The sequence below is a fragment of the Dermacentor albipictus genome, chromosome 2 (genome assembly GCF_038994185.2).
Source record: "Dermacentor albipictus isolate Rhodes 1998 colony chromosome 2, USDA_Dalb.pri_finalv2, whole genome shotgun sequence".
Taxonomy (NCBI): domain Eukaryota; kingdom Metazoa; phylum Arthropoda; class Arachnida; order Ixodida; family Ixodidae; genus Dermacentor; species Dermacentor albipictus.
Genome location: NC_091822.1, coordinates 18,943,735 through 18,964,662, shown reverse-complemented (window position 1 = coordinate 18,964,662; position 20,928 = coordinate 18,943,735). Strand labels below are relative to the sequence as shown.

Sequence of the window (20,928 nt, the reverse complement as noted above, 5' to 3'; positions counted from 1 at the left end):
ACGCTACCCAATAAGGAAAGGTCGGTCGAGCTTCGTAAGGCAGGCACCGCTACTTCTCGGTAGCAGTACGGTACGCTACCCTGGAGTACGCAAGAAACTGGTTGCTAACGGTGGGATCGCCCCTGAGGTGCAACAAACTGGTTGCTGACGGTGGGATCGCCCCTGAGGTGCAACAACTGTTGACAAAACACAGTGCACGGGTGCCAGTCAGGGCTAGCAACGGTCATTTGGGGCCCAATATTTTGTAGTGAAGAGGAATGCTCAGCATTGCAGCCACATCCCAATTCACTGGGAGAGGCATGAGCTCGAGTTTGCCTGAGCCGAAACGCATCCTGCTGCTCCCGTTTCCTGTCCCTTGCGCGCTTCAGATTTTGCTTTGTGGTTTGGCACACATAAAAAAAAAACGAAATGTTGGTTGAGCTTTTTCTACAAGAAAATTAGTGGAAAAGCGCCCTCTTGTCTTAAGTAGCTGGAATCTATGGGAGCTAGACCATTGAAACTGGTGAATAGCCGGCGTAAGGATGCCCACTACGGTTGGCTGCATTGTGGTCGCCAGCGTGCACCTCAAGTGCCCAGCAAGTGGTGCACCCCTCGACATGGTGAGTCTGCGCTGTGCTGTTGCATTACAAAGGGCAGTTACAAAGGGCTGTTACATTACAAAGGACTGCATCTATAACGGATACCTTGTGCCGCCTGAGGTCAGCAGTGGGAGGTATGGACTGGTGCACACAGCAGTAACTGGAGGAATTCGTCTTGCACCAGTGTAGGCATTTTGTTTTACAGTAGATATGGTCATGGTGATACGTGTGACTGTAGGTGATCAAATCAGTTTTCGCTGCCTTTATAAGGAGTGCACTGTGTATGTGAAGGTCATCAAGGTAACAAGTTGTCTTTCTCATATCTTTGCATCCCTAATGCACCTGCCTTCATTGGTGCAGTCTAATTGAGGAGCTGATGCTGTTGGCCAACATGGCCGTTGCCCACCGGCTGTACAAGGCGTTTCCCGAGGAGGCCTTTCTACGTTCGCACCCACCGCCCGACGATGCCCAGCTGGTAGAGGTCGAGGCACTGTGTTCGGCCCATGGTGTGAACCTCGACACCACCTCAGCAGGGACTCTACAGGTGGTTGGCTGTTTCAGATTCGTGTTATTCTTGTGTCCTCAGAGATGTGAGAAGTGTGTGCCCCAAAGCAAAATGCAGATGCTGCTTTGAAGGAAATTATCCGATCCATGGATACCGACAGCCGCAAACTAGTTTTTGCAAAATACGTTAGCAGTTATAACAACCATGCAAAGCCTGCAGAAATAAAACGATATCGCCCCATATTGTGTAGTTAGTGCATTGCAAATTATCAGTTTCAGAGGGGTTGTGCCTATAATATAGCAGCAACACGGACAACCTAGCGAGCCGAACCGAATGTCCAAATGCCAAGATGTCCTGCTCCCACATTACTGCCTTCTGTGTCTTGACATTGTGGACCTGCTAGGAAATCGTATCAAACCTGGTCGTAGAAAAGCTGTTACAGTCGACTTCCATTAACTCGACCCTGAAGGGACCAACGAAATTGGTCTATTATGCAGTTAAACCAAAGGCATAAAAAACACGAAAATACACTGCTTGTTCATTTGGCAGTTTGCTCTGTTGCTAACACTTGTCTGAATCAAACGCACACTCACTTTTATGAGTTCAAAGTAGTCAATTAACTTAAAAATGACATTAGAGCTCCTACACAAAGTAGAAATTAGATGCACACTTGATTTTTTTGGAAGAAAAGTGTAGCATACCTCTGATTCTGGCAATAAGAAAGATTAAACCAGCAACTTTCAAAGGATGAAAATTTCACTAAAGTACATTGTAACCACTCTGAGACAGCACTTTATCACTGTTTATGAAGAACCGCATGTCATGCTCTCTATGGTTCATAATGCAATTCATAATCTGCATTCAGTAAACGACTTCGCAACAATTGCTAATGGGATGGTGGCCCCTGCCTAGACTGACCACTTCGTTAGGTCGTCCTGCGGCACAGAACGCTGAGAGCACATGAAGCGACTCGTTTTGTTGCTGTCCAGCTGGCTGTGCTGGTTCCGGCGGTAGGCTGTTGCAAATGCTGCAGATGCCTTTTAGCTTTGGTTTTAAATCAGATAACACTGCCCAAGCAGTCTAAAACAAATTTTCTTGGAAACAAAATGTGTGCGTTAGAATCGGGGAACTACTGTACTTACTTGCGCAATGAACCCACCTCTTTTCCCAAAAAGTTGACATCAATCAATATTTCATATCACTATCTAGATTCATATCACACAATTGTTTGCTATCATTTTTAGCAGTGCCACTTACTGCAACATACAAGCCAGCATGCAAACATACCGGTCAAAGAAAGAGGACAACACTTCGCTGGGCTCACAACTAGGTTTAATTGGAAAAACCGAGGAATATATTCGTGAAAAATCACAAGATTCGTGCCAAGGTGTGCTAATGCGCCGGTTTTCACAACGCGGTGCCGCGGAACTTGCGGTGCGGCTCACGGAGTCGCCCCTTCGGCAGCAGGGTCAAGCTCGCCGACGGTGCTTGAAATGCAGCACTGCGATGTCAGCCGATTACGTGCTCGCGTGCAAAGGCAATCCAACGTATGCGAGTCACTCTAGCCAACTGGTCGCCTGCCTTGCCTCGCGTGCCGTTTGCAGGCTTCCCTGAATGCTCTGGTGGGCGCAGACGACGAGCTGTCACGTGCCAAACTCAACGTGCTCACGCACCTGCTCTCCAAGCCTATGAAGGTGAGTCTCGCACGTGCTTATGAACAAACAACACACTCCGGTTGTGTTTATCTGCATGGAGCGCGTAAGTGGGAATCGGTGGTCAGCAGCTGGACTCTCGGAAATGGGTAGGAGACCTTTACGAAGCATTGCATGGCGTTGGCCGCACCGCGAGGTGCGCAGTTTAGCTTTGCGCAACAAAAAGCAATTGTGGCACGCACTAATTGGTGGTCGTACCACAAGCAGTCAGCCAGTGCATTTGGCTCAATGGAGGCTGAGTCAGGGATTTAGGTGTTACTACATCTTAACCCTTTTGCCGTCACGGACGTACCGGTAAGTCATCACACTTCCCCCCCCACAGTGTCACTGACGTACCGGTACATTCTCTATCGTGCATTCAAAATTTTGCGCCTGAGCGCAAAGCTGGGGCTCCTGGATTGGCCACGCCATCTGTTGACTCTTTCTTCAAGTTCGTATATTCGCCCCGACCTGTGTTAAACCATGTATTGAAGAGTACGGTGCGACTGCCACTCCCCACTTTCTCTTTGCTGAGTGACGCGGTGGCTCCACGTTCGCTGGATCATGCGTCGCGCGCGTGGGGTTAGGGGTTCGAGGGTTGTTCTGCCATCTCTGCTGGTTTGAAGGTTTTTTTTCTTCTGTTGGTGTGTCTGCTACGGCGCGTCAAGTTTAGGCGCACATGCCGTTGCCTCTCCGAAAAGAGTGATTCGATTGCTGCTTTCACTCTCTCGCTGCACCCTCGCTTCCGACTTGCAGCAGTAAACGTAAAGCCCTTCAAACTTTGTTTAGCCTTTTTCCATCTCCCTCTGTCTTCTTGATCACGCACGTCCCCTTTCTCTCCGTTGTGCGGGCGACTGAAAGCGCATCCTCCCTGCGCGCGGTTACTTTCGGATGGCTGAGCGCGTGGAACCTTCGTCTGCTCATTGGAGCGGTGGCTCAATTCCGATTCAGAATACGAGCCGAGCTCAGATTCGGACTCGGACAGAGTCGCATGCGAGGAAGAGGGTTCCGCATCGTCAGATTCGGATGTTGAACGAATTTTATTGTCAGACTGATGATGATGATGATGTTTACTAACAGCAGCTGCAGAACACTGAAATGTGCATATTGCATTGACTATGTTATTTGTATACCAATCATAATCAAAAATAAATTGCTATGTTCATTCCCTGTTATGCTCTTTCCCTGAGGCCAAGCTGACACTGGGGGTGCGTCACTGCCCGAAAGGTCCGACAGCGAAAGGGTTAAGCGGGTACATATTAACGAGGTTTTACTGTACATGCTGTGGTCCCGTGATGTGGCCCCTTCCGACTGCTTCACTGCTATACGTAGCGTATGCATCATTGCATAACATAACTGTAGGATGGCAAAGCGTGACTTTTGGCAATGGGGATTGTGCAATGCTTGGCCCTTGTCGCACTTTCTGCACTAAAATGTCATCAACAAAGGGACGGTGGTGAATTCTTTCAATGAAAAGCACGGCACTGAACGGCAGGAAGCTTGGTAGCTAACTTCGAAGTAGCTAGGCCTAGTGTTGACGTGCTAGTGACTACGACTGCCACTGGATTGGCATGCAAAAGTGCCGGTTTGGGACTGCGAGATAATCTAAATGGTGGTGGCGGTGGTGGCTTTGATTTGTTGTTGTTTCGAACCTGCAGTCCTGTCAAAAAGTCTGAAAAATCAGACGGTGAACGGTTTGAGCACCGAAAATTTGAGACATTCCTTTAACTTACTCCACAGGGCACATGGCAGTGCTGCCAAATCATTAGAATTATTGGGCACGTCTTAAAAATCGGTCATTGACTGTATGTCAAGTGGTGGCAACGGAGAAATCGTAGGCATTGAGCTTTGGGTAAACGTAACCATTTGCTTGCCTAACGTGGGTCGTCCGTTTCACTTAAATGTTTTGAGTATTGCTACACACGACTAATTGGCCAAAGGCACTAGTACCATGTTTGATAGGATGTTCAGTGTGCCATGTTCTATGGGCAGGAGCTTTTTTTTTTCTGAGAATGCTTGCAGACATTAATTAATGTGCGCATACAATCCGAGTCGACGGTTTCATTCTTTTTAGAAAAGAAAAAAAGAACACCGTGGCTGTGCATCAGTTGTTGATAGTTACAATAATACCCTGTTAACTTGGAAGTAGTAAAAACCAGAAAAAATTTCTAGATAAGCGGATTTCCGAGATAGGCAAAGTTGTGGAAATTGCACTGAAAAATGAGCTCTTTGTAAAAAATTCACTGCACACTGCACAGATTATGCACACGCATAATCTGGACAAACAAAAATGAAAAGGCCCACCTCATTCCAGAAGCCCATCTAGTCAATAAATGTGGTGACAGGTGCGTAAGCCAGGTGCCACTCGCACTGCACAACAAGGAAAAATGTTTTTTGGAAGCATCTAATCATTAAAATTATCTTTGTGCGAAGCTTGCTAAGCGTTCTGGTAGCGCAGTTTTTGTTCTGCTCTCAGACAAGATTTCGAGATGTCTGCAATTTGGCCAAAAAATACTTTGAAATAAAAGGCAATATATACATGCCGCGTATGGGAAATTGTTTGGTGCCACTGAAAATTTCGACTTAGCTGAGTTTTCTAGATATGCGAGTTTGAGTTAACTGGGTATTACTGTAATTACTCCACAGTTGTGAGGACTCACTAGAAGATGCACAAAGCATCATCCTACCACCTTGACTTTCTCTTGGTGGAGTTGGCAGCAATTTATAGAGAGAGCGAGAGAGAAACGTTTATTAAACGAAACAGTGTCCCGAGCGAGGCCGGGTATCACCCTAAAGTGGGAAGGCTCCTTAGTCCAGGAAGCAGCACTTTATCCTTTTTTTAATGTATTTTAAAAGATTTAAAAGTTCCTCTTCTTTTTCTTTCTTTTTTAGGAATGATACTCTTTGAACATTTATCTACAGTTCACAATGTGTGACTGAATGGGATAGAACTGTACGCCCTATTAGAGTCTAGCTTTGGCACCCAATGACAATCATCCTCTTTGCAATGCTTGTCGACAAAATTATGTGTGCTGTACAATTTTCTCTCAGTAGGGCCGTCCCGTTTTGGGCATGCAGGGTTAAAGAACGGCAACTAATGCACATTAGACAGCTGAAGAGCTTTTTACTTGGCAGCATGTTGTTGATTCATCACCTTACGGGATAGTATTCGCTTAAATTGCTAGGAAAGAAGTGCAGTCAAGGTCAACACAGAAATAGGTGGCGCACTGAAATTAGGAAATTTGCAGGCATCAGGTGAAGTAAGCTGGTGCAAAAGATCGCTCGGAGAGGCCTTTGCTCTGCAGTGGACATAAAAACAGGCCGACGATGATTTCGTTAAGTGCCAGATGATCGGCCAGACGGGCAGAAGCAGGTGTGACAATAGATGGGAGTCCTGCGCAGCATTGCTTTCACTTTGTGTTTTATTGTTGGCATGCCTATTGAGCATCGTTAATCACGTTGGCATGTGTGTTGTGGCTCAGATGGCAGTCTACTTCTGTGCGGGGCGCCGAGAGGATCCGTTCTCGTTTGCGCACTACGCTCTCAACGTGCCTCTCTACACCCACTTCACGTCGCCCATCCGCCGCTATGCCGACATCGTGGTCCATCGGCAGCTGGCTGCCGCTCTGGGTGAGTAGCCGCTACAACAGCTGCCCAACGTGCAGTTTCTTTTTCGCTCTCAACGGGGGTGTGCGAGTACCGCATAGTAGATTGCAAATCGCACCAAGAGATGAAAAGCAGGATATCAAATGTTGAAAAATTTTTCCCAAATTTTAATGCTTACAAATTTTGGGGGAAAAAATATATGGTGTTGCACACTCTCTGGAGTCTCCTAACATTGCATAATGAGAATGTGTCAGCCTATCGATAAACATACGCACACATCAATCGAGACATACAGTAAGGCATACTCTTATTAAAGGGAACACCAAATTAGTGTGCCAGCATTGATTACAGCTCGGCTCATTTCTAGTGCTTATGTGAAAGTCTGGAAAATAATCGTTTTTATCGATATAATTTTTGTGGAATAGAATTGAGTGTTATTTTCCCTCCAAAACTAATGAATTAGTGACATTACATTATGCTGAATATTAACGAGGTTCTCAGTGTAGTGGACCCGTGTTAGGGTGGTTAGATAGGTAGGTGTGCCGACCGAAGCTTAGAACGACAGAAAGCTGAGCTAGTTGGTAAGGATTCATTATGCAAACTAGAAGTGAGGCGTGCAGACAGGACACAAGAGTAGAGAAGTGGACAACACGAACGCCGCCGAGAAAAACAGTTCTAATGTGAGGGATTTAGCTTTCTTGACATTACAAACAAGCCATTTTCGTATTTCGGATTGCATTGCTAGCCTTAAACAATCTAATTCCCATTTTAAGACGCCTGACCCTGTCCGACCGTTAGTTGATTACCTTGTGGAGCATAAACTTAGACCTGTAATATCTGACAAGGAAGGTTATTTCGTAATTATGCCAGATGGCGTGTTTTCAGAAAAAGCGATTTCAGCCATAGAAAAGAATTTGCAACCAGTCAAACTCAAGCCTTCGGTAGTTAAGCAACGTGCGGTTGACCTCTTGTCAAGACATAATCTTGATAGGCTTGTTTGTAATGTCAAGAAAGCTAAATCCCTCACATTAGAACTGTTTTTCTCGGCGTTCGTGTTGTCCACTTCTCTACTCTTGTGTCCTGTCTGCACGCCTCACTTCTAGTGTGCCGACCGAGCGTAGTTCACTGCTTCTCCACATCGTGGCGCAGAAGTGGCGCTGCAGACAGGTTCAGCTGCATGCAACGTCAGCTGTGCCGTGTAGACTGTGGAGTCTTCGGGTCTCGTAGGAGTACTGACCGCCACGGGTTCATGCTTAGCGAGCCACAGGGCCACGTCATTCGTCGCCTCTAGCGCCACTCGTCGCCTCTAGCGGGCCACAAAGGGCTACCGAACGATGCACGCCAGAACACCGTATTGCTCCGAGTTGACGGAAACTGTTTATTGTATCCGGCGGCAATCGACACTGCACAAACGCCCGGTCCCAGCGCGGCGGGGAACCAAAGGAGTCCCACACCAAGGGCGGAAAATATGGCCGGGGGCACCTGCAGCACGTCGCTGCGAGAGCATGGGCTCGAGGTGGGACATGCCGCTAGGAAAAGTCCCGGCGGCCACGCTGCTTGCTCTCGCAATAACCAATGGGCCAACTCGCGAGAGCTCAGGCAATCTCCTTCAGCTTGGGCCTCCAATAAGTGTGGCTCGGTGTGATACGGCCTCGCGCGACCACTAGGCACCCGCTTTTCGGCCTAACGTCCGGTCGGGATCAACACGAGGTACGCGCTCCCTGCATGGGCAAAAGCACCGTGCGTGAGCTCTAGTCACATAGGCAGACGAGAGGAAGCAGGTGCTTACCTGGCGCAGTCCCAAGGGAAAAGAGACACGCTACCACCACGCAAGTAGCTGCCAGGAGCCACCTCGTGATGTCGTAGCACCGCCCTCACCAGGAACCATCGCGAGTGGAGCACCACCGCTGACAACTGGTTCGAAGTGAAAAGCTTTGACATACACATTATAATGTTATTCTGAGCAGTGTAGGCAAAGCCAGAATGGGGAATTCGTTATTGTCGTCTAGTCAGAAAGTACGAAATTCTCGAGTTTTTTTAAAACTCAATCGAAATTCTCGGGAATCTTTAAGCTTGGTATAAACGCAGCATTCCAGCCCAGGCTGCTTCTTCCGCCGTGAGTCTTCTTAGCTCCAATTCCTATATCACCCAGGCCACCTCCCACGTTCCACGCTCAGGCCACGAGGCTCTCTGGAAGTTCTTCTTTTTTTCTTTTTCACCTTTTTCTTGTGCCATTGCACGAACATGCTCGCGTCATTGTTGTCGTCTTTGCCTTTCCTTTTCCTTTTCAACACAGCATATGGACCTCATGACACAGACACCAACATTAAGAGCCACGAGCAAGCAAGGCCACGACGTTGGTCCACCACAGCACATGCCTGTTTCAGGTGCTTCGTCTTCTCCTTGTTGCTTTCACGTGTCATGTTCTTGCCCTTGACAAGAAAGTAAAGGCGTGTAGTTGAGCAGAACTTCATGACACTGTTTGTGAGCTCTTGTTTCGCTTTCGCTTGCAGCCGATCAGATTCGGAAGATTCATCTGCAGAACGGATACAAAGCCAGCGATGCTGTTCTTTCGTAACTCATTTAAACTGAAGCAGAGCGTGAAGGTGTCTTCTGGCGATGCTATCAGTTTGTTTAGTGTTTTCGGAAGGGAGTAACGGCTCTGACCTACGTTGTGTGCAGCGTAGGTGACCACTCGGGAGCCAACTCTGCTGAATTCAGAAATGTCCCTGAGCTGTCTGAGTGCTTGGTTCCATGCAGGCACCTCCTTGCTGCATGTATCCTGCTGTGTAGAGTACCGGCCTGGAGTCACTTTTCGCTGTAGCAGTGCAGCGGTGCTCGACATTGTGTGCGGTCTGCGAATTTCCGACGTCAAGGAGCTCATCGATGCACGCTTCTCAGCATACCACTTGGTCATTAATGTTGCCAATAGTGAACAAGCTACAGAGCAGCCAGGAGCGAACATTTCCGCTGTTGGGAGACCTTGCCACATTCGTGAATTTCAGTGTTGATAGATATTAGAAGCTGTGCAGGTATGGGATGGTAATTGCTGCCCGACATTTGCCTCGGAGCACCAAACAATTGTTCCAGAATGTCTGGACTCAATCTTGAACTCATTGGGTACCTGAAACCGAGTTTGGATGTCACATGCTCCAAGAGACTGAATGCGCTGGACAGAGTTACCCATAGACCTTCGGCTGTACTTGTGCTGATAGAGCCATTTTTCTCGGATATGCGTTCCCACTCGTCTAAGTAGTCAAGGAACTCTGCTGTGCATTCCTTTAGTTCGCATGTAGTAAAGCTGCTAGAAAAAATGATTTCATGATCGAAATTAGCTCCTAGAACAGTTTGATGAAAACATTTGTTGTGGTGACTGAGCCATGCCTATGCTGAATTTCTTCACGATACATGAAGAGGCCACATTGAACCTCACTAGAAAAAAAAAAATGAAATGCCTAGTGGACCCACATTTCTTTGAAGCCATCTGGCCTAACAGTTGCCTTCTGCACTTTTTGTTGTAGCCGGGAAGGAAGAGCGAGACGGCCAGACGAGGAGTCACATACGCTCATGTTTAATGGTCTCTCAGACATGTTCTATCTCAAGAAGAGGCACACGCGCTGCCAGATCACCGACCACGTGCAGTCACGGGGAACCGTCTCCCCACCTACACTAGATGGCAGCATGTACAACACTTTTGGCATTGCTTTCAAAGTTACGTTGCTCTGCTGGTTCTGGGCCCATGCAGCATGAACGTGGTTAATTGACGCTGCTCCTTCCGGTGTTGTGAATTGATGCTTCAGTGGGCTGTCTCTGACATTCATGATCAAATTGTGGAAATTGGAAACGAAGTGAAGATGACGTCGTGAGTCTCTGGGGTGAACAGTTTTGGAGACGACCCGTTGCATTTTCACAGAAATTCCAAAACTGCGCCACATAGGTGCGCACAAAGGTACCAGGTGGCAACGTATGTCGTGACGAAGTCCACATGAAAGGAATTTTCTACCATTATCACAGCTTCAGCGGTAATTTTTGCAAAGACATCGGCCTTAACGTTCCCTCTTGAAGCAAATGCACCAAGGACTCGGTGCTACTTTCCCGTTGGTGGCTGGAGAAGGGCGACTAGGGCGTGCTCTGCTAGAGAAGTGCTGGAAGAAAGCCGACTCAAGTCGATTGGCCCATCTGTAGTGGTGCGGTGATAGGTTCTGCGACCACTTGATTTCATAAATAATTATGCTACCCTTGTTCTGCAATTTGGCAGCATTTTTCTCCTAGTGCTGCGTCGACCTTACGGCTGAAGGCATGTCGACTCTAATAAATGAACACAGACATGTGCGACCAGGGAGCAGCATAATTTTTCGTTTGCACAGAGGAGCGGACAGGCACTTGCGCATAATCGTGCTCTTGAGGATCCATTCTGCCTGGTGTCTAAAACCTTTGGCGTTCTTCCTCTTGGAGGCGTTAAAAGCGCACATGTCACATGAACTGCAGTGCACGTGACGCAAACACGACTCTGGGCAGTAAAATCAAAGTTCGAATAAAACCAAATTAGCACATAATTAGAAGAACTAGAAAATTGAAGCACCTAGAATTCAGAATACATCAAAGGCACTCAAAAGAGAATAATTGGAAACAGTAACAGATGGATAGCAGAGGTACCAGAGGAATACAATGTAGAAAATGACTAAAAAGAAAAAGGACATTTTCACATGGCACAGACTTCATGTTCTAATATACGTATGCAGCATTTGTTGAAATTTATTGCGGTGACCTTCAGTAGCAATGTTTGATGGTAGGTTATTCCAGTCGGGTATCGTTCTGGGTATAAATGATTGTGCTTAAAGAGCTGAGTGACACACCAGGCGTTTGACCTTAAAAGGGTGATCTTGGCGAGGGAAAATGACAGAGGGTGACTGAAAAAAATCATCATGCAAAAGTTAGTGATCAAAGAATGATGGGCACGCATTTCCGTTGCAATGACAGGCGATCCAATTCGGCATGTTTTCTTAAACATGTAACACTAGAGGACGGGGAATAATCTAAATAAGATCAAACGAGGAGCACGGCTTTGCAAGGATTCAAAGTTACGTACGGTGTAGTCCTGGTTCGGATCCCAGATGGCGCATGCATATTGAATTTCAGGTATTATGATTAGCGTAACATACGCGAGTTTTTTCAAGTGTGAAGGTGCTTGCCTTAGTCCGTGTTTTATTCATCCAAACGTGTGGTTAGCTGATGCAAGAGTGACGTTGATGTGATGGTTTCATGTTAGGTCAGATGGAAAATTTACTCCTAGGTATTTATGCAGAGTCCATTATGAAAGTAATGTACATGATTTAATTATGATGCAACTATCCATTACAGTGCAGTAAAACCGGTTGGGAAATGTAGCGAGGGTTCTGTCCTGACAACGCAGCCAGTCACCAGTTTACTCCGAGCAGTGTGAGCGGATAACACGGCGTGATAGAGCATTCACTTGAACAGCACTACGCTATCAAGTTTTGCGTGAAACTTGGAAAGATTGCAACCGAAACATTCCAGGTGCTTTAAGAGGCCTTCAAGGACAACTGCATTTCAGGGTCACAGTCCGGGAGGTGGCACAAGACGTTCAAGGAGGGCTGGGAGGAGGTCACCGATGCACCCCATTGTGGGCGCCCAACAACGACCAGAACCGACAAAAACGTGGATAGTGTGTGCGAAGTTTTGAGTTCCGACCATCGATTGAGCATCCAGCAAATTGTTGACGCCCTACACATGTCCACATTTGCGGTATATGGGATAGTGACCGAGGATCTGAAAATGCGCAAGGTCTGTACGAAGCTTGTGCCGAAAGTTTTGACAGAAGATCAGAAAGAACTTCGAGTTTTGCGCTGTCAAGAATTGCTGGATTTGATTCAAAATTCGCCAGACTTTTTTAACTATGCGTAACCGTAAACGCAAGATGTTCGGGTACGACGCAGAATCTAAAAGGCAGAGCAGTGAGTGGCACATAAGATCATCTCCCCCCTCCCCCGAGAAAGCGCGTATGAGCAAGTCTCGCATCAAAACGTTCATTGTCTTCTCTGACACCCAAGGAATCGTTCATTTTGAGTTTGTACCGCAAGGAGAAACTGTCAACTCGGCCTTTTACGTGAAGGTGCTCAAGAGATTGAAATGCCGGGTCGTGCGCGTGAGAGCTGACATCAAAGACATGGTCAAGCTCCATCATGGCAATGCCCCCAGCCACACGTCCTTCATGGTTACGAACTCCCTGGCCCGGAGCAACACCCCGGTGGTCCCCCTTCCCCCTTACATTTCTGACTTGACTCGGCGTGAATTTTTTTTTTTTTTTCCCTGACTGAAGAGAGTGCTGAAAGGGAAGCATTGGGAGACCATGGTAAACATACAAAAGCATGTTACAGCGTTCCTGAGAGACATTCCCGTCGAGGACTTTTTCAGGGTTCCTTCCAGGCATGGCAGGCACGTCTCCGCAAGTGTATTGATGCAGGGGGGGGAGAGTATTTCGAAGAATTTTAACCATTTGTGCAGGTCTGGTCAATAAATCTATTTTTCCCAGAAAATGCGTATTACTTTCACAATGGACCCAGTACATGGTAGTGAGCTCAACAATATTGTTACGTAGGAAGACGCAGACGACAAGCTATGTACAAATATATTTACAAGGCAAATACGCTGCGCTTGGCCAAGAGGCAACAGCCCGCGCTAGCTTCTAAATCGTCGTCGTCGTCTTCACACTGCTGGCCTTTCGTGATCGCACATATTGTGCCGTAGCACTACCCCCGGCTGCAAAAGCGCCGTCCCGGAGCGACTAAAGATCGGACTCGGAAGCAGTGTAGTAGGCCTTGAGCCTACTGACGTGTACGACATCACTAGATGCCACAGGAGAGGACAAGCTTGAGCCCACAGGAGCAATTTCATAAGTCACAGGCGTCACCTGGCGCAGCACGCGGTAGGGCCCTGTGTATCGCGAAAGAAGCTTCTCTGAAAGTCCGACGTGACGAGAGGGCGACCACAGGAGCACGAGCGCACCAGGTGAAAACTGTACGTCACGATGGCGGGTGTTGTACTGACACCGCTGAGTGGTCTGTGAGGCCGTAAGTCGAGCACGGGCAAGCTGGCGTGCATGGTCGGCGAGGGCGATGGCGTCGCGCGCATACTCGCTTGTTGAGACCGCAGCAGGAGGAAGTGCCGTGTCTAGGGGCAAGGTAGGTTCGCGACCGTACAGGAGATAAAAGGGAGAAAATCCGGCGGTGTCGTGCCGGGAAGAATTGTACGCAAATGTTACGTAAGGAAGGGCAATGTCCCAGTCGTGGTGGTCCTTGGAAACGTACTTGGCCAGCATATCGGTAAGAGTACGGTTTAACCGCTCTGTCAGGCCATTGGTTTGAGGATGGTATGAAGTAGTCAGTTTGTGTTGAATGGAGCAGGAACGCACAATGTCAGCGATAACTTTCGAGAGGAAGTTTCGACCACGGTCAGTAAGCAGCTGTCGCGGGGCGCCATGAAGCAAGATAATGTCACGCAGGAGAAAGTCCGCGACGTCAGTGGCGCAGCTGGTAGGGAGAGCCCGAGTGATAGCGTATCGGGTGGCGTAATCAGTCGCGACGGCTACCCATTTGTTCCCAGAGGATGACGTGGGAAAGGGACCGAGCAGGTCTAATCCAACACGAAAGAACGGTTCCACAGGGACGGTGATCGGCTGGAGATGACCGGCAGGTAGCACCTGAGGTGTCTTCCGACGCTGGCAGGGATCACAGGCAGCAACATAGCGTCGAACGGAGCGAGCGAGACCAGGCCAATAGAAGCGGCGGCGGACGCGGTCGTACGTGCGGGTTACCCCAAGATGTCCTGCAGTGGGTGCGTCATGCATCTCAAAGAGCACAGTCTGTCGTAGATGTTTTGGCACGACAAGAAGAAGATCAGGGCCATCAGGGAGGAAGCTCCTTCGGTACAGAATGCCGCCCTGGAGGACATATCGGCGAACGGATGCGTCGGCAGGTGTAGAGCGCAGACGCTCGATGAGTACTCGCTGCGATAGGTCTCGGTACTGCTCATCGGCGATGTTAGCGAAGGCAGACACAGAGAAAATGCCGTCGGCGGTACTACTGTCGGCGTCGGCAGGCTCGTCTACCGGGTAGCGAGACAGGCAGTCAGCGTCCTTGTGTAGTCGGCCAGATTTGTAGGTGACAGAGAACGAATATTCTTGGAGGCGTAAGGCCCAGCGACCAAGTCTTCCTGAAGGGTCTTTCAATGAGCATAACCAACAAAGCGCGTGATGGTCTGTGACAACGGAAAAGGATCGGCCATATAAGTATGGGCGGAATTTCGCAACCGCCCAAACTAGGGCCAGACACTCACGCTCAGTGATGGAATAGTTGCGCTCCGCAGGTGAGAGGAGCCTGCTGGCGTAAGCGATAACACTGTCATGGCCACGCTGGCGTTGTGCCAGTACTGCTCCAATTCCGTGACCGCTGGCATCAGTACGGACTTCGGTAGGCGCAGAAGGATCGAAATGGGCCAGAACGGGAGGCGTTGTGAGAATGTCGATTAGATGAGAGAATGCAGACGCCTCGTTATCGCCCCACTGGAAAGGAGCGTCTTTTTTCAAAAGGTCGGTTAGTGGTCGTGCTATGGCCGCGAAATTCCTCACGAAACGGCGGAAGTACGAACAAAGGCCGATGAAGCTGCGCACATCCTTGACACACTTCGGAACAGGGAAGTGCGTAACAGCATGGATCTTGCCTGGGTCCGGTTGCACTCCGTTCGCGTCAACGAGATGTCCAAGGACGGTAATCTGGCGACAGCCGAAATGGCACTTCGATGCGTTGAGTTGCAGACCGGCGCGCCGAAAAACGTCCAGGACTGCTGAGAGGCGCTCGAGGTGCGTAGCGAACGTTGGGGAGAATACGATAACGTCGTCCAAGTAGCACAAGCACGTGGACCATTTGAAACCGTGAAGAAGGGACTCCATCATGCGTTCAAAAGTGGCAGGAGCGTTACATAGGCCGAACGGCATCACCTTGAATTGATAAAGACCGTCGAGTGTTACAAAGGCAGTCTTCTCGCGGTCGAGATCGTCCACGGCAATCTGCCAATAGCCGGAGCGGAGGTCAATAGAGGAGAAATAGCGAGCACCGTGGAGGCAGTCAAGGGCGTCATCAATCCGAGGTAGGGGATACACGTCCTTTTTGGTAACCCTGTTAAGGTGCCGATAATCCACGCAAAAGCGCCATGAGCCTTCCTTCTTTTTGACCAGCACAACCGGTGACGCCCAAGGACTACATGACGGTTCAATAATGTTCTTGGCAAGCATTTTGCGAACTTCTGTGTGAATAACTTGACGCTCAGCTGGTGACACTCGATACGGGCGGCGATGAATAGGAGGGGCATCGCCGGTATTAATGCGATGTTTGACAGCTGTAGTTTGGGCTAAAGGACGATCGTTAAGGTCAAAAATATCGTGGTAGGAAAACACAACGCGGTAGAGTTCACGAGCGTGCTCAGGGGGCAAGTCGGGGGCAATCATTTTCCGTAAGTCAGCGATGGTACAATTTGTCGACTGCGATGGGAGAGGAGTATCGGATGAAGTGTCGTCTACTGCAATGGATGCTACTGAGTGATCCTCGAATGAACAAAGCTGGGCCAAAGACATCCCACGTGGCAGCACTTGTGTCGTCAAGCCAAAGTTGACCACTGGCAGGCAGACGCAATTCGCCGTAATAGATAAAACTGTATGGGGTACTGTGATTCCGTGTGTAAGGAGGACGTCTGGCATAGGAGCCGCGATGTAGTGACCATCGGGGACTGGTGGGGATGACACTAGGTCAACGTAGGTCAGTGCCGAAGGTGGCAAGCGAACGAAGGCGGCGGAACTGAGGCGACTGGGGTGTGGTTCAGCAGGATCCAGAACAGGCAGGTCAAGGCGGAGAGTACTGGCGGAACAATCGATGAGAGCAGAATGTGCGGAGAGGAAGTCTAAGCCGAGGATGATGTCGTGGGGACAGTGGGCGATGACTGTGAATAGCACGATTGTTGAGCGATCGGCGAAGGAGACGCGGGCGGTACACATACCAATGACGGGGGCTGTTCCGCCATCGGCGACACGGACAACAGGCGTCGTGGCGGGCGTGATAATTTTCCTGAGCCGGTTACGAAGGTCAGCGCTCATTACGGACAAATGCGCCCCAGTGTCTATGAGAGCAGACACAGAAACACCGTCGACTTGCACGTCAAGAAGGTTCAGATGAGTGGGCAAAGTCAGTAAAGGATTTGGCGGCGTAGGGGGCAATGCAGCGTCACCTCGAGGCGCTGCATCGTCTAGTTTTCCGGCTGGGAGCGGCGTCCGAAGGGAGTCGGCGAATAGGAGCGACGGGGCTGGGGAGAGCGAGATTGTCGTCGTTGGGGCGAAGGCGAACGAGAATAGGGGCGGTTCGTTGCAGGAGAATCAGTGGCGGCATTATCGGAGCGTGCGGCATAGGGACGAGAAGGGCTACCTGAGGGGCGAGAGTAGGCAGTATAAGTAGACCGGATCGGGGAACTCCAGCGACTACGACAGTGCCGAGAAATATGCCCGATGCTATGGCAGTGGAAACAAATAGGCTTGTCGTCAGCAGTGCGCCATTCAGATGGGTTGCGGAAACGTGGTGGGTAAGAAGATGCGGGACGGGGCGAAATCGAAGAAGCCGGGCAGGTATCAGGGCGATGGGCCGAGCAGATGGTGTGAAGACCCATGTTTTCAAACTCCTGGCAGACAACTGCCTGGATCAGTGAGACCGAGACTGCAGATGTGGCGGTGGGACTGGAATCGAAGGCAGCCGGATAGGCGGCCTCGATCTCACGCCGGACAATTCTGGTAACATCGGCAGTGTTGGTGGGACGAGGAGCGTCGGCACAGGAAGATGTCGCTGGGGTGTTGGGCAGACGGGCAAACTGCTGGGCAATACGTCGGCTTTTGGCGAGTTCCAGGCGGCGGCACTCTTTTATAACAGCATCCACCGTGGCTACGTTGTTGCAAACGAGCAAGTTGAAGGCGTCATCGGCAATGCCTTTGAGGATGTGGGAAACCTTGTCTGACTCAGTCATATGGGTGTCAACTTTGCGGCACAGAGCCAAGACGTCCTGAATGTACGTGACGTAGGGCTCCGTTGACGTCTGCACACGACCGGAAAGCGCCTTCTGCACGGCAAGTTGGTGACCGTAGGGGTTGCCGAACAAGTCTCAAAGCTTTTGCTTAAGCGAATCCCAACTGGTCAGCTCATCTTCGTGCGTCCGATACCAAACTCGAGGTGGGCCACCAAGGTAAAAGACAACGTTGGCGAGCTTGACAGTTGGGTCCCACCGGTTATTGCGGCTGACGTGTTCGTAAAGGCTGATCCAGTCCTCGACGTCTTCCCCATCTTTTGCCGAGAACACGCCAGGATCACGGGGAGCGGAGAGGGTGATGTAGGTCGTCGAAGGGGCAGCAGGAGTCGGAGCCAGTGGAGTCGGGTTGGCGTCACCGGGAGCCATGAAGGTAGGCTCGACGTACCGTCCACTGCGAAGCTCCGTGACGAGGTACAGGGAACGTCCACCTCCACCAAATATGTTACGTAGGAAGACGCAGACGACAAGCTATGTACAAATATATTTACAAGGCAAATACGCTGCGCTTGGCCAAGAGGCAACAGCCCGCGCTAGCTTCTAAATCGTCGTCGTCGTCTTCACACTGCTGGCCTTTCGTGATCGCACATATTGTGCCGTAACAATATTATTATCAAGAGAGTGTGACATTGCAGTGCAGACGAGGAGCATGTAAATGACATGCATTCACTTTTTGTACAATTTAGGGTCATTTACCCGTGAACACCATGTATTCAAAGTGTTTAGGTCTGATAGCAGTGCTTCATGGTCAGTGTGAGTAGAAATTTCACGGTAGATAACGCAGTCATCGGCGAGCAGTGTTACTCGGGATGACATGCAGTTTGGCAAATCATTAATATAGACTAGAAAAAGCAAAGGACCAAGCACGCTCCCTTGTGGAACACCTGACGTTACTGGAATAAAGGAGGAGTGGTGTTCACTAATATTTGTGAATTGAGTTCGATATGACAAGAAATGTTCGTCTAGGTATGTTATGATTTGTGAATGTATGACATGTTCAAGTAGTTTGCATACGGTACTAGTTAACGAAATGGGCCGGTAGTTAAGTGGTGATGAGCGTAGCCAGATTTAAAAATTGGTATGACCTTGGTTGTCCTCCAATCATTAGAAATTTGGCCCGATGACAAAGTTTACAGAAAAGTGCACAAGATTCTCGAAATGCTTGTGATATACTTTTGAGTAACTTGTTGAATCTAACGAGATCAGATGCCGATGATACCTTACGATTATTAATTATATGATACCGGACTCGCTAACAGTTATCTGCGGCATGGCGATGGCTGGAAGTGTATCTATATTTGGGCATGAAGTGACGTCTCGTGGGACGAGAATGTATCATTTAATAGCTGTGCACACCTGGACTCTTGTACACTGTAAAGCCCCTTCATACACGTTTCCGCCGACCAGGTTAAGTACCGCCAACCTACCCTCCTCCTCCACGCTCCTCTCCCACTCATCCCTTAGCTTCCGGTGTCAAGCGGAACTTACGTAGCTGCAGCTTCCTGTTCCGAGTGGAAGTGACGCTGTGTTTTTTTGGCGTTGTTTACTTTCACATCGATGGAGAGGCTTTGATTGCACCAGCTGCAGTTTAAACTGTGAATGTGTTTCCATCCAAGAACCACCGCCTATTGTAATCGGCGATCTGATCGTGTTCGCTGCTTCACGTCAACCTGCGACGGGTTGTGCCACGAGAGACAACATACAGTGGAATGTAGTGCCTGGGTGCTTGGAGAGCACTGCTGTTTTTCGTGCATTTGGAAAACGGCAACCGCGAACTACTACTTCAGCGGAATACAACAGCTTGTCCCCTTTGCATTCTTCTCATGGTGACTGCCACAGCTCTGCTAAGCATGCGCGAGCGTCTCAACATTGTCAAACAGCACTCAAAGCGGTAATTCCCACAGCGCAACTCCAGGAAGTGGAAGCGCCGAAACAGGAAATTTTGGAACCAGAAATGCCGAAACCAGATTTGGTGTGAACGGAAAAGGCGGCGCACAACAAAAGTTGTTGCTACTTAAGAAAGCGGCGGTGGCGCTTGGATGGAGGGGCTTTAGTACAGTGGTGCCTGTGGGATCAGTCATCATTACATCAGGATGATTGCTTGGGTTTATTACTTGCCAAATTTACGAGGGTTGTTAGCATGGATGATAGGTTGTGGTTGAAAAAATGACTTCGAATGGTTTTAAGCAGAGCCAGGTATTCTCTGTCGCACTGCTTGTATTTAAGCCGCGATGATGAACGATTGCAGTTGCCGGCTTCCCTGTACAAACGCTTTACCATTATTTTTTTTTTATGCTCCACAGTTTCTGGTTAAACCATGGTGTAGAACTGCAACTCCTACTTGTTATGATCGGCATATACAGTCAAACCCACTTATAACAATACCGGTTTTAACAATATAAGAAGCTGCTGCACCATCAACTTTTCTATCTTTTGCATGGTGAAATAACCTGCTTACTGCAATGCCCCGATGCCGCATTATCAGTTATAGCGAAGTTTGGCTGCTGAGTGTCTGAGCTGAAAGGTAGTGAAATACAAAATCCTTGAAAAAAAAAAAAAATTTGAGCCGCTGCACAATGGGCCACTGTTTCAACAGCCGCCGCCCAATCATTTTCTAGGCATCTCCGCGTGCCTCTCTCCCGTCACCCTTCCCCCCCTCCAAACACGAATGGGCTGCGGGCACAGCTCGGCTGAGCCCCCAGCTCTACGCTGCCCCACCCTCCGAAACACGAATGGACCACGCCAACCCGCCTCTTTCATGTTCCTGTGCTGCCCTCTGATGCACGCCGCTGGAAACATTTTGAAAGGGTGCAGGGGATTTCACCAGCTGATTTGTGTACCTGCGCCCATGTTGAGTGTACGTCGGTTGTATGTTTTGTGGATCGCGATTGATTATTATGGTTTCTCCGCGGCAGCATGTCGTTCACCCATCGACTATACTGTGTGAACAGGCCTGAGTGCGCTGTTGTGGTAAAAGTGCGGCCAATAAAGGCACGCCGAGTTCCATCTGCCGACGCAGCTGTCTTAGAATTCGTTGTCGCTGATGTCTGCGCTTGCACATCACTTTCTGTATTCGTTTTACACATTCAATAAACATTTCGCATATTCAAGAAGACTTCGAGGGCAGTCTTCCACGTCGGATTTGCCAAAGTGGTACATTTGTTTACATCTACAGCTTCGTATATTGTAGGAACGGCGCATCGCTGATTCTCAAAACATAGAAAAACATACATATCTGCGCATATGAGCCGTATTGCTTCCCCCCTGAGACGAGTCAATATGAGCAGCCAAGCCACTTAAACAACTGCAACTGTAATCCAGACCCTATATGTTACGGGCCGTTACTACTGATTCTTGCTTTTGTTTCACTTCATCGTACTTACAATTTGCGCGTACCATAAAGTATTAGAGA

The 20,928-nt window shown here is 49.0% G+C and overlaps 1 protein-coding gene across 2 annotated transcripts in view; it reads left to right on the top strand.

Annotated features, from left to right (window-relative positions):
- Nucleotides 1-20,928, top strand: part of LOC135918462 (DIS3-like exonuclease 2) — a 266,232-nt gene that overhangs the window by 224,771 nt on the left and 20,533 nt on the right. For both annotated transcript variants that reach the window (XM_065452101.2, XM_070533505.1), the window contains 3 exons: nucleotides 939-1,122; nucleotides 2,688-2,777; nucleotides 6,257-6,404. In XM_065452101.2, the coding sequence (XP_065308173.2) occupies nucleotides 939-1,122; nucleotides 2,688-2,777; nucleotides 6,257-6,404 (422 nt within the window). The remainder of the gene's footprint in view (nucleotides 1-938; nucleotides 1,123-2,687; nucleotides 2,778-6,256; nucleotides 6,405-20,928) is intronic.